Genomic DNA, 17,944 nt, shown 5'->3' with positions numbered 1-17,944 from the left:
TTTAAAAATAATTCTTCTATTCCTTAAGGAATTTTGTATACACTGTAAAATTTTAAGACCGGAGAGTCATAAATAAATTTTCAAAACAGAAAACTACAGCAGAAAAGGTGAATACACTAAAAATCTAAGGGTATTAAGAAATGCTTTTTCCTGCTTTAAAGCCCCAAGTTTCTCTTCTCCTTTGGGGTAAAACATCTCTACAGAGCAACTATCATTACTGTTTCTAATTTATCTCTTTCCATTCTCTCTTGGATGAACTACAATTAAGATTTTTCTCCACTACTCCACAAAAATGTTCTCATCAAATCACCAGTAATCCCCAGGGTAGTAAGTCCAATGGAAAATCCTCAGTCCTCATCTTTCTCAATGTTATTCTTTGATATGCCTCATCTTTTCCTTTTATAAACACTTTTTACACTTGGCTTTTGAGATATTGACAGGGACAAGGGGCAGAGAAATTCTAGGCAGAAAAGAGCGGTCCTGGAGAAACACTACCCTCAAGCCAAAAACCCTGAGACAGTGGACCTAAGTGAGAACTTATATCTCTGTTTTCTCGCTCAAATGTTGCCTTTGCCTAAACCACACGTGCCCTACCCCACCCCATCCTGTGCCTATAAAAACCCCAGACTCAGCCAGTAGCCAGGACTAAGGCTGAATGTTGGAGAGAAGTGGCTTGACTTCAGAGTAATAGCCTGATGGCAGTAACTTCAGAGAAGAATCCGAGTGGAGACAGCCGGACTTCAGGGGAAGATTACCTATGTGCCCACTCCCCTTTTCAGCATCCCTTCCCACTGAGAGCCACTTTAATTGGCAATAAAAATCCCCTGGATTTACAATCTTTCAATTCATTCATGTTACCTCATTTTTCCTGGATGCTGAATAAGAGCTCAGAAGCCATGAGTATGGACACAAAAGGCTGTCACACTGGCCCTTTGCCCTCACCGGTGGAGGGCAGCCGCCTCATGCAAAAAGGCAAAGGGCCCACTGAGCTGTTAACCCTTAAGCCATTCACAGATGGCGGAGCTAAAGAGCACTGTAACACATCCTCTGGGGCTTTGGGAGTCACAGACACCCCTGACTGGACTGCTACGTGGCATGAACAGTGTTTGCTCCTGCCAGTGCTAAAGCATCTGGCCCGTTCCTGCCACTCACCTATGCTCTCCCTCCCTCGAGGGGTGGAATGTAGAGGGTCCAAGTGGAGTTTGATCCCACCAGTGGTTAAGTGGCAGGCTGGTTCCAGCACTCATTCACTCAAGTTCCCACTCATTCACTTGCGTGCTCCCCCTCACAAAGAGTTGAGAGTGGCAGGCTGGGTAAATGAGGCATCCCTATCACAAGTCCTAAGAAGGGGTCGGGCACATGCTCAGGTTTCCCACCAATCTCACTGGCTATTTACTCTGTTTCTTTGGCTAGATTGTTTACTTTGTCTTAACTGTATTCACTGAAGTGTACTAGGACCAAGTCACTGGTACATTACTACTTACACACACTCTTTTAACTCCATCCAGTCTCTCTCAACATTAAGTAAACATCTGATAATTCTGAGGATTTACAAAATTTATCTCCATCACTAACTTTTCCTTAGAAATCAAGATTACTAATTATCTTGTCTACTTGAAAGTCAAACAAGGATCTCAAATTAAAATATCCAAAATTCAATTCTCTTTTCCAAACTTCTCCTTTCTCAGTGTTATCTAATTCAGTAAACAGCACCACTATTTATACAATTGCTCAAATCAAAATACCCTGAAATTATCTTTGAGTTATTTTTTTTCTTTCTCAGTCCATATTCAGTCCATTAAGAAAATCCTATTAGCACTATATCCAGTCTCTAATAGCTTCTCACAACCTCCATAGACATCTCTCACCCAGTTTAAATTAGGAGTATTGAAAATAATCTCTCAGTTTCCATTTTTACCCCCATCATCTCACCCATTGTGTCTGTTCTTCACAAAGAGTAAAGGTAATAATTTTAAATTTTAACTAATAAGTCAGGTAATGTCACTTGCCAGGGCAAATCTCCAATTGATTTTCATCACAATTAGAATAAAATAAAACTCTTACTATGGCCAGTAAGACCACAGATGACCATAAAAAGATATAACCTCCCCCTCCTTCTTCTATAACTTCATTCCTAGCACAACAGCTCATTCATCCTATACAATTCACAATGACCTCCTCCAACTCACCAAAGACATTCTTACCTTAGGACCCCTGAATTTGCTCTCATGACTCCCTGTAAGATAGAAACTTCAAAGACAAACAAAAATACATCACAGAGCTAACTGCCTCATGTTATTAGGTCTCCCTATGTTTAAGTGTCATCAAACTTCTCAGCACCCATCTAAACCAGTCCAAGACATTCTCTATATCCTTCTTTGCTTTATTACTGTTTTTTTTTTGTAGTAGGTATCACCACCTGATATTACGCATCAATTTGCTTATTAGTTTATTTCCTGACACTGCAACTAAAATGTAAGCTCCATGAAAAGAGTTGGTCTACTTGGCTGTTCTATAAAGTCCCCAACTCAAAAAATTGAATAAATGTAAATTCTGAATAAACAAATGATACACAAGTAAATACAGAAATCAAGGAATAAAATAAAATCTCCAATTACTTTAACATTTTTCAGGCAGCATTTTAATTAACCTCTACCACATTGTAGAAGAGATAACCCTTTCTAAAGGCCTCTTGTAAAGTGCTGCACTGGTAAATGTCCTACTTTTTGTCCTTGACTGTGCATTTTAATCCCTATAAAGTATTTATAACTAAACATTAATTCGAAAGTAATTTACTTACTTTGCCTGACTGCAATCGCTGTATTCTTGAGTCACATACTTTCTTTACAAACAGTAAGCTATTTATTTGATTTTTGATAGTGTTGATATCTAAAAGCAAATAAATCAAGAACTAGAAAGTGGTAACATTATTTCTGGAATACTTTAAACATGCACTTACTGTAATTTAACAAAATAATCAGTTAAAAATAAGGCAATTGTTTTATTCAATAAAATAAACCATCAGAAATTATACAGTGAAATTATTTAATTAAAAGTGAACCATGCCAATTACCTTCACTTTAGGGATAATCACAGTAATCACATTCTCTCATTCTGAAAATAATGCTTTTACTCTAAGCACATGTTAACATAATAAGGAAGATTTAATTAAGATGAAAACAACCAATAGCAGAAAATGACATTTAGGTAAATTAACCAAAGTTCTGAAGATGTAATAATCCTTCAAAAAAATATATGTTAAATTAAATACATTACTTACCATCACCAGCTGTATCTAGAGATCTAAGATACTGTAATTCTTCTGCTGCCTTATCTCTGACTGCCTCTAGCTCTCCAATATTGTCACTCAATTTAATAATGTTCATAAAGGCCTCATAGTTGCAATTAGAATCACGGATCTGAAAACAAGTTTAACAAAAAAAGGATGGAGAACTCACTTATTAAAAGGAAAACTGAATCTTAAGTGCCTACTATGTGCCAGGACAATTTGCTACATAGTCAGTGCTTACAACAAAAAGAAAAAAGCTCTGTATTTGGGTTCCTATATTCCAATGGGTTTTAGACTGCAAACAAAATAAAGTAAGTATTATACAGCATGCTTGAAAGTACAGGAATAGGAACATGCTCACCATATCTGACGATAGCAAGAAACCCATGATGACTACTAAACCAAAGACCAGCTGAGCAGAAGATACGGTCAGCAGCAATGGAGGGCAAATCTTCTGTTACAGTATAAACGTTTTAGCTTTCACACTGAAGAAAATCAGAAGTTATACTAGAAGGTTTAAAAAAAAGTATAACACTCTCTAACCTAAAATATAACACAATCACTGTGCTGCTGTATAAAAATAGAATGAAGGCAGAACAAAATCAGAAAAAAAGACCAGTTAATAATACAAGTGAAAGATAACATACTCAGGGAGCAGGGCGGTGACAGTGGTGGTATGGTACAAAGTGTTTTATAAAGCGTTTTCTGGTTAAAAGTGTTTTGTAAAGACAATGCCAAAAGAATTTGCTGATAAATCAGATGTGGCCATGAAATAGAGAACATAGAATTACACTAACACGGCTGGGCGTGGTGGCTCACGCCTGTAATCCCAGCACTTTGGGAGGCCGAGGCGGGTGGATCACGAGGTCAAGAGATCGAGACCATCCTGACCAACATGGTGAGACTCTGTCTCTACTAAAAAAATACAAAAATTAGCTGGGCGCGGTGCACGCACCTGTAGTCCCAGCTACTCGGGAGGCTGAGGCAGGAGAATTGCTTGAACCCAGGAGGCAGAGGTTGCAGTGAGCCAAGATCATGCCACTGCACTCCAGCCTGGCGCCTGACGACACAGCAAGATTCTGTCTCAAAAAAAAAAAAGAACTACACCAACATTGTCAGCCTGACAAGTGCAACAGTGGATTTACCACTAAACAAGATGGAGAAAAAATAAAGAGATGCCGCATTTGCCAGGGGAGTGGGGAGGCAAAATCCAGTGTGAGATCCCATTAAATATAAAAATGGCCATTAGTAAATTTTTGAATATAATGGACAAGAGTTCAGAAAGAAGGACTATACAAAAATATGCATTTCAAAGTCACTGACATGTGAGTGACTTTTAAGATGACACTTAAAACCATGAAAATGGAGAATGAAAAGAGAAGAGATCTATGGACAGATACTCAGAACACTTACACAGCAAAAAGACTGAGAAAGGCCAAAAACGTAGGAAAAAAAGCAACAACAAACTTTGGTGTGCTAACAAGCCAAGTAAAGAAGGGTTTTAAGAAAGAAAATGAAGGCTGGGTGTGGTGCAGTAATCCCAGGATTTGGGGAGGCCAAGGCAGGAGGATTGCCTCAAGTCAGGAGTTAGAGACCAGCCTGGCCAATACAGTGAAACCCCGTCTCTACTAAAAATACAAAATTTAGCTGTGCATCGTGGCAGGTGCCTGGAATCCCAGCTACTGGGAAGGCTGAGGCGGGATAATTGCTTGAGCCCAGGAGGCAGATGTTGCAATGAGCTGAGATGGTGCCACTGCACTCCAGCTTTGGTGCTAGAGTGAGACTTAGTCGAAAAGAAAAAAGAAGAGGAAAAGGAAAGGATAAACTGTGTCAAGCATTTCATATAGGTACAAAACAAAAATAAAGAATCTAAGAACTGACCATAACAATCAGGATTATTCTCTTTGACACAGAAAAGTTTATTGGAGGAGTTCAAGAAAGAAAAAGAGAAAATGTAGACAGCCGACAGTAAAAAAAAAAAAAAAAAAAAAACAGTTATGTTGTAAAGAAGTAAGAGGAGAAAAGAGAGCTGCCTAAAATGGAATGCAAGATTAATGACTTGTTTCATCTTTTTAAGATGAGAGAGATAATGATAAAGGTGTATGATAATAAGAATGATCATATAGTGAAAATTTGATTATAAAGAGAGAGAGTATAAAATTGTCAAAGCAATAAAAGGAAATTGTCTAGAAACAGTTGGTTACAGTGTGCAAGTAAAGGAGTTGCTTTAGCTACATACATGGATATTTTATCCACAGTAACAGAAGAAAATGTAAAATACACATGCATAGATACAAGATATGAATGTATGTGACAATAGGACATTACGAAACATCTCTTTTGATTCTCTTAATTTTTCCAGTGGAGTACTAAGGTCATGAGCTAAGAGAAAAGATGTGGAAAAAAATGTATGTTAATTGAATGTTAAGGAAGTATAAAAGAGTTCGTCAGGGTAGGGAACGTAACAGAACAGGAAAAATTTAATGATTTCAAGGCATGAGTAAAGGCACAAATGAGATTAGTGCTCATGAATTTCAAATGAGATTAGTGTAGGTTTCTCCTTTTTCATCAGCCACATTCACCTGCTTAAAAACAGGAATGGAGTAGGCAGCTTTGTTGGATTTAACCAGTGCTGTGGTATCAACAAGCTAATAAAGTGAAAGAGGTAAGGAAGCACAGGATGTTGTGGAGGGATTAATAGCTAACTGTAAATAAAATTTAAACTAAGCAAAGCAGGAAGAGTGGGCTGTGAAAAGGTAATCAACTTAGGATGTTATCTATTTTCAACAAAAAGCCAGACAATTGAATACTGTAAAAGTATAGGATTATGTAAAAAGATGCATTACATGGAGGGGATAAATTATACAGTGAAAATTGACTTCTAATTAGAAATAATAAAGGCAAGAGGAAAATAAAACAATTTTTAAAGTACTGAAAAAAAAAAAGTCTACAGCAATTCTACATCAATGAAATATCCCCCAAACTTTGCAGTAAATAAAAATATTTTCAGAGAATAGAAAGCTCAGAGAATCTGTCACAAGAAAATTGGCAATACACAGAATCCTAAAGAAAATTCTTCAAATCAAGAAAAATGACAACAAAACTAAAATTTGTACCAACAAAAAATAATGAAGAATACTGAAAATACTGAATAAATGTATGGGTGTAAAAGTTTTTTTTTCTATTCTTTATTTCTTTAAAAAAAGGTGTTTAATGCAAAAATTAATACAGCATTGTGGAATAAATTATGCATGTAGGTGTAAAATATGCCATGAAAAAGAACAAAGGATGGGGGTTAATTAAAATTATGCTATAGCTAGGTTTTTTGTATTTCATGTGAGGTGATAAAATACTGCCTCTAGGCATATGATGACAGCTTAAAGAGGACACTAATTCCTAGAGCAACCACTAAAATAATAGGAACAGTAATAAGGAATTGCTGGAAAGTCATTAAAATAAATAGAATACAGGAATACCTTGTTTCAATTCCACTGTGCTTTATTGTGATACTTCACACTGTGTTTTTTAACAAACTGAAGGTTTGTGGCAACTCTGTGTCCAGAAACCCTTATCAGCATAATTCTTCCAACATATACTCATGTCATGTGCATATTGACATTTTAGCAATTTTCAGAATATTTCAGACTATTTCATTACTATTATATCTACTATGGTGATCACTGATCATAGATATTATTATTGTTTTAGTACACTACAAACCATACTCATTTAAGATGACAAAATTAATTGATAAATTGTTTTGTGTATTCTGACTGTTTCGACAACTGACCATTCCTGTCTCTCTCCCTCAGGTAGATCCTCCCTATTAACTGAGACAAAACAATATTGAAATTAGACCAATGAATAGACCTGCAATGGATTCTAAGTGTTCAAGCCAAAGGAAGAGCCACATGTCTTTCACTTTCAATCAAAAGCTACAACTGAATAAGCTTAGCCAAGAAAATGTGTCAAAAGCCAAGACAGACTGAAAGCTTGGTCTCCTGCACTAAACAATTATCCAATAAGAGAATGAAAAAAACAAAAACAAAAACAGAAAAAGTTCTTCAGGGAAATTAACAGTGCTGCTCCAGTGAACAGATGAATGATAAATGTGAAAAACACTTATGAGTGATACGGAGAAAGTATTAGTGGTAAAGGATAAAAGATCACACAATTCTTTTGGATACAGACCTAGTCGTGAGATTGCCAGGTCATACAGTAACAATTTTCAGAAGAACCCCCAAACTGTATTCCAAAGTATCTACACCATTTTACACTCCACCAATAGTGCACAAAAGAATTGAAAACAGGATCATAAAGGGATATTTGTGTAATCATGATTGTAGTATTCACAGAAGCCAAAAGGTGGAAGTAACAGTCTCCAAGAGTCACAGTATTCCTGGGCTTAGGGATCACACTACTGCTGAAATAGCCATAGTGACCACAGGCTTAGGTTATAACTTTCAATCCCCTTTGACTTCATGAAAAGCCCTCTCAAGAACGATGGTACAAATAAGCCTGAATTGAGAAGATTAAAATAAAAACTTAACTCTTCAATGTCCAGACACTGATGAACATCCACAAGCACAAGCACCAAGAACATCCAGGAAAACATGATCTCAAGAAACTAAATAAGACACCAGTGACCACTCTAGAAGTAAAGGAGATATATGACCTTTTAGACAAGAAATACAAAAGAGCTGTTTTGAGGAAGCTCGAAGAACTTCAAGATAACACAGAGAAGGAATTCAGAATTCTATTGAGAAATTTAACAGAGACTGAAATAATAAGGGAAAATCAAACAAACTCTAGAACTGAAAAATTCAACTGACAAACCAAAAAATTCATCAGAGTGTCTTAACAGCAGAATTGGTCCAACAGAAGGAAGAACTAAGCTAAGACAGGCTATACAAAAGTACACAGAGAAAAAAGAATCTGAAAAAAAATTAAGCATACCCATGAGATCTAGAAAACAGCGTGTCATAAGGGCAAATCTATGATTTATTGACCTTAATGAGGATGTAAAAAAAGAGATCAGGTTAAAAAGTTTATTCAAAGAAATAATAGCAAAGAACATTTCAAACCCAGAAAAAGATATGAATATCCAAGTACAAGAAGGTCAAAAAACACCAAGAAAATTGAAATGAGATCACCAAAAGCATGTAAGAATTAAACTCTCAAAGGTCAAGGATAAATAAAGAATCCTAAACTCTGCAAAAAAAAAAAAAAAAAGAAAAGAAACAGCAGCAGCAAATAACATATAGAGGAGCTCTGATACATCTGGCAGCAAACATCTAAGCATAAACCTTACAGGCCAGGAAGGAGTAGGATCATTCTATATATTCTAAGTGCTAAAGGAAAAAAATGTCTTCCAACCTAAAATATCATATCCTCCAAATTTATTTGTCAACTCTGAAGGAGAAATAAAGCCTTGGCCAGACAAATAAAAGCTAAGGGATTTCACCAATAGCAGACCAGTTTTACTAGAAATACTAAAGGGAGTTTTTCAATCTGAGAGAAAAGCATGTTAATGAGCAGTAAGAAATCATCTGAAGATATAAAACTCATTGATAATACTAAGTACACAGACAAATACAGAATAACACTGTAATTGTGGTATACAGACCACTCATATCTTTAGTAAGATGACTAAAAGACAAGTCAACAAACAATAACTGATAAATTTAGTAAAGCTGCAAGATACAAAACCAATATACAAAAATCAATAGCATTTCTACAAGACAACAGTGAATAATTTGAAAAAGGAAACAAGAAAGTAATCTCATTTAAAATAGCTACAAATAGAAAAAACAAAATACCTAAGAATAAACTTAACCAGAAAAAACAAAATACCTAAGAATAAACTTAACCAATGAAGTAAAAGATGTCTACAAGGAAAACTGTAAAACACTGATAAAAGAAATTGAAGACGACACAAAAAATGAGAAGATGCTCCATGTTCATGGACTGGAAGAATTAATATTGCTAAAATGTCCATATTACAAAAAGTGATCTGCAAATTCAAAGCAACCTACATATCAAAATACCAATAACTTTCTTCACAGAAATAGAAAAAATAATCCCAAAATGTATTTATGTGTGGAACCACAAAAGACCCAGGATAGCCAAAGCAATCCTAAGCAAAAAAGAAAAAAGCTGAAGACATCACATTATCTGACTTTGAATTATACTACAGAGTTACAGTTACCATAACAGAGAGTACTGGCATAAAAAAGACAAACTAATGGCACAGAAGAGAGAAGACAGAAATAAAGCCACATATTTAAGGTAAATTTATTTTTCACAAATGTGTCAAAACACACAAACTGGGGTTGGGGGGAGACAGCCACTTTAATAAATGGTGCTGAGAAAACTGGATATCCATATGCAGAAGAATGAAACTAGACCCCTATCTCTCAGCATATAAGAAAACCAAATAAAATGGATTAAAGACTTTACTCTAAAATGTGAAACTATAAAACTCCTAGAAGAAAACAGCAGCGAAACAATTCATGACATTGGTCTGGGCAAAAATTTCTTACATCAGACCTCAAAAGCATAGGGAACCAAAGCAATAATGTACAAATGGGATCACATCAAGCTAAAAGGCCTCTCCACAGCAAAGGAAATGATCAACAAAGTGAAGACACAATCCACAGAATAGGAGAAAATATTTGCAAGCTACCCATCTGACAAAGAAATAATAACCAGAATATATGAGGCGCTCAAACAACTCAATAGGAAAAACAAAATCCCATTAAAAATGGGCAAAAATCTGAATAGACATTTCTCAAAAGACAACATATAAATGGCAAACAGGTTATTTAAAAATGCTCAACAGCACTTATCATCATAGAAATATAAGTTAAAACTACAATGACATTTTATTTCACTCCAGTTAAAATGGCTTTTATCCAAAAGAGAAGCAATAACAAATGCTGTCAAGTATGTAAAGAAATGGATAAAGAAAACAAGGTAGATACACAAAACAGATTATTATTCAGCCAAAAAAAAAAAAAAAAAAAAAAGAAAAATAATCAAATATTGACTGGGGGATATTATGTTAAGTTGAATTAACCATGCACAGTAGGCCAAACATGTGGGAACTAAAAACAAAACAAAGACTGAACTCATGGAGACAGAGTGTCAAATGTTTCTTTATCAGAGGGTGGGAAGGGAAATAAAGAATGATTAATAGGTACAAAACACAGAAAGAATAAGATCTACCATTCAGTAGCATGACAGGGTGGCTACAGTTAACAATACTTTATTGCACATTTCAAAACAGCTAAAGGAGTGGATTGGAATGTTCCTAAGCAAAGAAGTGCTAAGTGCTAAATGTGATGGATACGCAAATTATCCTGATTTGAACATTACAAATTGTACACTTATATCAAAGTATCACATACCTATAAATATTTACAACTTATGTATCCATAATTTTTAAAAATTAAAAACTTGTTAAAATTTTAAAAAATATAGTCACAAATTTGCTTTTTATCACTTTAGAATAACTTCTTAGAGCTGAATTCCTAGCCAAAGGAGACTCATTTTTTAGTATTTTTAATTGTGCACATATGCATATTTTTAAAGCTCTTATAGTGCCTAATACAAACTCTTATAAAGTTCACAAAGAAAAAGAAGAATCAAGTTCCATGGTCTCCAGGAAAGGCTCTAGGAATGCATAATTAATAACTCAATTTTTGTCTGCAGGTCCACAGTCTGGTCAATGGGTAAACTCTGCAACAACGACAATAATAAAACAAGGGCAGCCAGGCACAATGGCTCACACCTGTATGTAATCTCAGCTCTTCAGGAGGCCAAGGCAGGTTGACTACTTGAGCTAGGAGTTCATGACCAGTCAGGACTACACAGCAAAACCCTGTCTCTACCAAGAGTACAAAAAAATTAGCCGGATGCGGTGGTACATGCCTGTGGTCCCAGCTACTCGGGAGGTTGAAGAGGGAGGATCACTTGAGCCAGGGAGGCAGAGGCTGCAGTGAGCCAAGACTGCACCACTGCATTCTGGCCTGGGTGAAAGAGTGAGATTTCATCTCAAAAATAAATAAATAAAAATAAAGTAAAAATATAAAACAATGCCAAGTCTGACAATGCCTAAGGGAAATAAATCAAAGAACAAGTAATTCTTACTTAAGAAAGCTAGAAAGAGTTAAAGGAAGACAAAAGTAGAGAAGAAATCCCATATTTAAGAAAATAAAGATCTAGAAGTAGATATCAAAGAATTCCCAGCAGGCAGCCCATTTACAACTCTTCCTTGACCATTAGTTTATTAAAGAGAAGCATATGCTATAAAGAAAAAAAATAGGGCTTGTGAACTTAGTAATCATTAATTCTTTGATACGTCTGACAGGAGAAAACTGTTAACTACTACAGACACTAAGCAACTTACAGAAACATCTAAAACACAGATTCTCTGATTTTCATTCTACTGTTTTGTCCTCCATATATTCCCCATTATACAGTATAAAATGTCAGTTAAATGTCAAGTAGTTCAAATCCCAAGCTGTACTTAAAATGAAATAGTAGCCATTAAAAATACTCATCATTTATACATACAGGTATTAAAATATATTTTTTTAAAGAAATAGTAGTAGCACCATAACTGCAAAGAAGACAATCAACAAAATTCTTAAAGAGAATTTGGCCAATACATTCAAAATATAGGCAAATAAAAACACTGGAAATGAAGAAATTACTTCAGAAACATTTTTGCTTAATTTCTTTTATGAATTATTGCTTAAACATCTTATCTCCAAACTGTACTTTTACATTCAAAAAATTATTTCTGGCCAGGCATGGTGGCTCATGCCTGTAATCTCAACACTTTGGGAGGCTGAGGTGTGTGGATCATGAGGTCAGGAGTTGACGACCAGCCTGGCCAAGATGGTGAAACCCCACCTGTACTAAAAATACAAAACTTGGCCAGGTGCAGTGGCAGGTGCCGGTAATCCCAGCTGCTCGGAGGCTGAGGCAGGAGAACTGCTTGAACCTGGTGGGTAGAGGCTGCAGTGAGCCAAGATTGTACCACTGCACTCCAGCCTGGGTAACAGAGTGAGACTCCATCTCAAAAAAAACCACAAATATATATATATATATTTCTAAAACAGAGTTGTAATTTTAAAATGCACTTACCATCCATATGACATACTGATTAATATAATCAGGATCACTGAGTTGATTTATTAATGGAAGAAGAATTCCTCGTGCAAGGATTTCCTAAAAAAAAAAATTAAAAAATTTAATGCATTTCTCAAATCAATAGCACAATATAAATATTCTAACACAATGCTGTTACTTAAGTATGATATATGTGAAAGCGAAACTTGATAACCAACACAATCTTACTTAAAAAAAAAAAATGAACCACTATGCATTATTCTAGATAAATGAGATAAAGTTACCTATATCAACTTGGACACATCTCCACAGTAACAACTGTGGAGTGAAATAAAGCATGACAATAGCTCTAGTATGTTAGCATTGATGTCAATTTTAAAAAGACAAAATATGAGACTAAAAATGTTTATGCATTCACTTATCTTTATTAAAATTATAGAAACAGAAAAGGAAATGATACATACTGATTTTACATTTGTTACCTCAAGCAAAGAAAGAGAGAAACTACAGTACATTATCAACACTGGTTAAATCTAAGTGGTTGTAACATAAATGTCTACTGTATTATTCTCTATGCTGTTCTGTGTTTGAATACTTTCCTAATAAACATTTTTAAAATAATAGATATGTTAATTGACTCAACATGCTCTAGAATATACCTTCTCATTCTTCACAGTTGTTTATGCTCCTATGTATTAATATTCTGCCCTTCCTTTAAAACTGACTACAGAATCAATGATCCTATTAAATAAATCTTGATCATTCCAACAGAAACATGCTTGAAATACTCATGCCCTGTATCTACAACATTTACCACTTGATATTTGCTCTGTAATTACATGTCTTATATTTTTCTTTTTTGAGACAGAGTCTCACTCTGTCGCCCAGGCTGGAGTTTAGTGGTGTGATCTTGGCTCACTGCAACCTCTGCCTCCCAGGTTCAAGTGATTCTCCTGCCTCAGCCTCCTGAGTAGCTGGGATTACAGGCACGCACCACCATACCCAGCTAATTTTTGTATTTTCAGTAGGGATGGGGTTTCCCCATGTTGGTCAGGGTAGTCTCGAACTCCTGATCTTGTGATCCGCCTGCCTCAGCCCCCCAAAGTCCTCAGATTTCAGGCGTGAGCCACTGCACCCAGCTGTCTTATATTTTTCTAATAGACTGCAAGTATTTTAGAACCCTTTATATGAGTGGAATTGGTCAACTTATCTATTGAATTATTTATCCTCAAAAATATTTACCTTCCTCATCCCATCTTCTCAAGGTCACCGTTTTAAACACAGCAGACATTCGATAAATAAATAGAAAACAAACAAACAAAGAATCTAGTACTGTTTCTATAAATACAGTGTTTATATCTGGAGTTACCCTTTATTCTTTAGTGCCAGGAACATATAAATTTATCAAATCGAATTTCTTAAAGAACACTGGGAGGTTAAATAACAAGCTTAACCGGATATTTCATTTTTCTAAGTAAAGGATCAATTTATTTTTTTCTTCCCAGATCTCTAATTTATTTGAGCCATTTTCTGGTGTAAGTTCATAGAAGGTGGTCTTTATTTTCAGTAAGCTGTACAAGTCTCTTCTGTAAGCTGTACAAGCCTGCCAACGATTACCCCCATGATGAATCACTATTTCCAAAAAGCACGAATAGGGCACCAGTAATTTTTTGAAATGTCTTTGCAGACACTTTACAGTCCCAAATGACAAAAAATGGCTTCACTCAAGATTACTTTTAGTCTTTAACTTCTTTAAAACTGTATTTATGTATGTAATTCCTTCATTCAAATTAAGTCTTTGGCCATGTGTTCAAATTTTAAAATGCACACTGTTAGGAGAAAATTCACACACACACACACACACACACACACACACACACACACACACACAAAAACACACTTTTTCCACTGTTTCTTTTCCAAAGAAGAAAAAACATCTGGGGAAAATTTTTGATTAAATTTTGTGTTTCTTATTAGTTGGTGCAATTAGTTGATTCGTATTACAAAACTTCTAAGCTGCTGCATTAAAGGGTTTGGTTAGTCTAGGGCTAATTATATGACTCAATCTCCTAGTGACAGCTCTACATATTCCAAGAAAGTTGTCACTTCCACATAATTACTACTTTAAGCTCTCAACTTTTAGAAGACAATACCCTCTATCAAACATCTGGCCTAAAAGATACAAAGTCATTGAAGCCATATCTTTAAAGGAATAAAACACAGTAATGGCAAGAAAGTAGACGCAATAAATAGCAATTATGTCAAGGACTGTGGCTTACACAATCTATACAAAGTATCCATACAAAGAAAATGAAAACTTTTTCATTTGTTATTTAATCGAAACAAAAGTACCTTTTGAGGAATCTTAGAATAACTGACAAAACAAAGAAAGAGCTAAAGGAAAAAAAAAAACTGACTTGCTGAATGCATGGTCTGCAATTATCCTCACTCAATTAGATTCAATCAAAATGAAATGAAATATTGGCCAAAAAGAGGAATATATTAAAAGAAATATGTGCTTATTAAAATCCTACTTATTTTAATAACCTCATGTAATAAGGCAGATTTTCATTCATGGCTCTTAGGAGTCAACTTAATCCTCAAGAAGCTGCAGTAAGGCAGGGCGCAGTGACTCACGCCTGTAATCCCAGCACTTTTGGAGGCCGAGGCGGGCAGATCACCTGAAGTCAGGAGTTGAGATCAGCCTGACCAATATGGAGAAACCCCATCTCTACTAAAAATAAAAAATTAACCCAGCGTGGTGGTGCATGCCTGTAATCCCAGCTACTCGGGAGGCTGAGGCAGAAGAATCACTTGAACCCGGGAGGCAGAGCTTGCGGTGAGCCAAGATCATGCCATTGCACTCCAGCCTGGGCAACAGGAGCGAAACTCAGTTTCAAAAAAAAAAAAAAAAAAAAAAAAAAAAAAAAAAAGCTATAGTGGCATGTGCACCACAGCCAGGAAGAGGGTAAATGGATTTCCTTTTGCATTAAAACTGACTGACTGAACACCTGCAGTGTGCCAGGTATTATGTTAAGCACTAAGTATATAATTATGATAAATACAGATATAGTATCTGTCCTCATTAGACTTACAATTAATCTTGGAGAAAGAGGTATCGAATAAGAAACACAACAACCAAATTACCATCTTAAAATATGGTAAACGCTATGAAGGAAAACAAGTGGATACTATCTATAATAACAGGGAATTATAAAGGGGCTTTAGATTGGGTGGTCAGGGAGGCCATCCCTAAGGAAGTAACATGAAGTGAGACATGAAGAATGAATACAATTTAGCTGATAGAGTAAGACGAATCATTCTTAATAGAGGAAAAAAAGCACATTAGACAAGTAGGGAGGAAAATGGCACTTGGGGGGGGAAATGCCAGTGTGGCTGGAGTATCCTTGACCAAACATAGGCTCCTCTGAATCCTCTAACCATTTACGCCTTAACCTTTGGGTTTCCATGTCTGTTCATTTATTCATCACACTTTTAGCAAGAACTCTATCCAGTGGGTTAAGCAGAACTCTCTCACTCGCTATAAATGATCAAATTCCTCAGTCCCCATCCTTTGTGTCTGAACATCCCAGCCTGCTTTCAACAAGAACTCTATTAAGTCTGTTTAACCAGAATTCCCCCTTACACCTGATGTTTCATCTTAGTAATTTTCCATCCACTGATCTCCAGCCTACTCCTGAGCTATAAATCCCAACTTGTTTTTGTACTCAGAATTGAGTTTGGTTCTATACTGAGGTCACATTTCCCCTACTGCAACAGTTGCTAGATAGTCTGTTTTTTTTACACTTTACTGTCCAGCTCTGGTTTTCCTTGACATTGCTTGGCATGAAGGCTAGAGAGGTAAATAAGGCCACATGTGACCCCGGTAAGCCTCTTGAAGAACTTGAGATTTCAAAAATTTACTAGATGATCATACCACTTACTAGGATGAAGACTAAAATGTAGACAGGATATGGAGGAAGACTTCCACTTTGGATACTTAAGTTTTAAAAAGCTGTGAGTCCCTTGAAATCACAAGCAGTGATTTCAAGAAGGCAGCTCAGAGTTCCCTGGAGCTCAGAAGGTAAATCTGAAGTAAAGCTACAAATCTGAAACTCGTTAGCATTTGGAAGCTGTTTATGGCCACAGGAATGGATGAGCAAGACAAAGTCCTGGGACTTAAGACCTTGAATATTTAAAATTTAAGCAGAAGAGAAGTTAAGGAGTATAAATGTGACTAAAAAGGAGAACAAACGTGACTAAAAATGAGACCAGTGACATTAAAGAAAAGAGAAAATAGAGTTTCAAGAACGAAAAGATGGCAAGACATGAAATAATGCTGTGATCCCATGTCACAGTAGCCAGCTGGAGTATTACGTAAACAGATTACACCAAATGGATACTCTGCATGAACAAGAGCTATACCTGATTAGTAGTATCTTCCTTCAGTGGCAGATATGAATCTAGTGATAGACATGATGGGTACTTACCACCCTTGATAATAACTAGCCCAAATAATTGGCCTTAACAATATATGGTTAATCTACCAGGCTCCTCTCATAAAACTAAGCACTTTCTACTACTTCACCTAAGTTACCACTAATATACCTGAGAAGTACATTGAACTCAAGCTAGGCAGATGTTAGGAAATTGCATGGTATTGCTTATAAACAATACCACCCAAGAATAAAAGCATTTCTCAGGAATTGTTATCTATTTTGCAGGACAGACTAAAGAGATCATAAGCTTTTGTTTTTAGGAAAATTGAAAACTTTCATGTTACCCATTTTACCAGGATATGGTCTTATGTAGCTAGCATTTCTAAATCATTACCAGCAGCCAAAGCCAAATGTTATTCCTTTATATTTACACACAGAGTTTTGCTCTAAAAGTTTATACTCAGGGAATAAGGAATCTAAGACTACTATTCTCATCTGACATTAATTTTTCAATTACAAAAACTATAATCTTAACTGCACAGTTTTTAAAGTTTCTGTCCAAAAATGTTATTTTTATCTAACCTAATTTAGATAATGCTAGGATATAAGAAAATTTAAAACATACTTTTGTCATAAGCAAAAACCCAAGCACCTAACTATCGACCAGAGACTTGTGGAGGATTAGGGGGAGACTTCCAAGAACCTAAGGTTCCCCCAGAAGCTTGCATTTCAGGTTCCCTTTGACCCTTTCAACACTATTTTCATAATAATGCTAAGACATTATTTAACTTTTCACTCGCTCTCTCACATGCATACAGTGACCTTTACAAAAGGGATATAATGCTATGATGATGGCATTGATCTATCAGTTTAATAAAGTATATGCTTGTATATTTTCATGTTTTAAAAATTTCTTTTCACTTATATGTAAATAGTTTTAAAGAAAATCTACATAAAGAAAAGCTCTTTTTTTTTTTTTTTTTTTTTTTTTAGAGGGTGTTTATTTTTTTTTCCCCGGGTGGGGGTGCAGGGGCGTTTTCTCGGCTCCCCCCACCCCCCGTCCGGGGCTCGGGGCTCT

General features: G+C 35.7%; 1 protein-coding gene across 5 annotated transcripts in view; it reads right to left on the bottom strand.

Annotated features, from left to right (window-relative positions):
• Positions 1-17,944, bottom strand: part of SNX13 (sorting nexin 13) — a 135,397-nt gene that overhangs the window by 50,546 nt on the left and 66,907 nt on the right. For all 5 annotated transcript variants that reach the window (XM_032287047.1, XM_032287045.1, XM_032287046.1 and 2 more), the window contains 3 exons: positions 12,443-12,526; positions 3,281-3,419; positions 2,801-2,889 (listed from right to left, as the gene is read on the bottom strand). In XM_032287047.1, the coding sequence (XP_032142938.1) occupies positions 2,801-2,889; positions 3,281-3,419; positions 12,443-12,526 (312 nt within the window). The remainder of the gene's footprint in view (positions 1-2,800; positions 2,890-3,280; positions 3,420-12,442; positions 12,527-17,944) is intronic.

The sequence above is a fragment of the Sapajus apella genome, unplaced genomic scaffold (genome assembly GCF_009761245.1).
Source record: "Sapajus apella isolate SASKATOON/1434 unplaced genomic scaffold, GSC_monkey_1.0 scaffold19, whole genome shotgun sequence".
In the NCBI taxonomy this organism is placed as follows: Eukaryota; Metazoa; Chordata; class Mammalia; order Primates; family Cebidae; genus Sapajus; species Sapajus apella.
The sequence above is the reverse complement of the archived record's forward strand: the minus strand, read 5'-3'. Positions and strand labels throughout refer to the sequence as shown.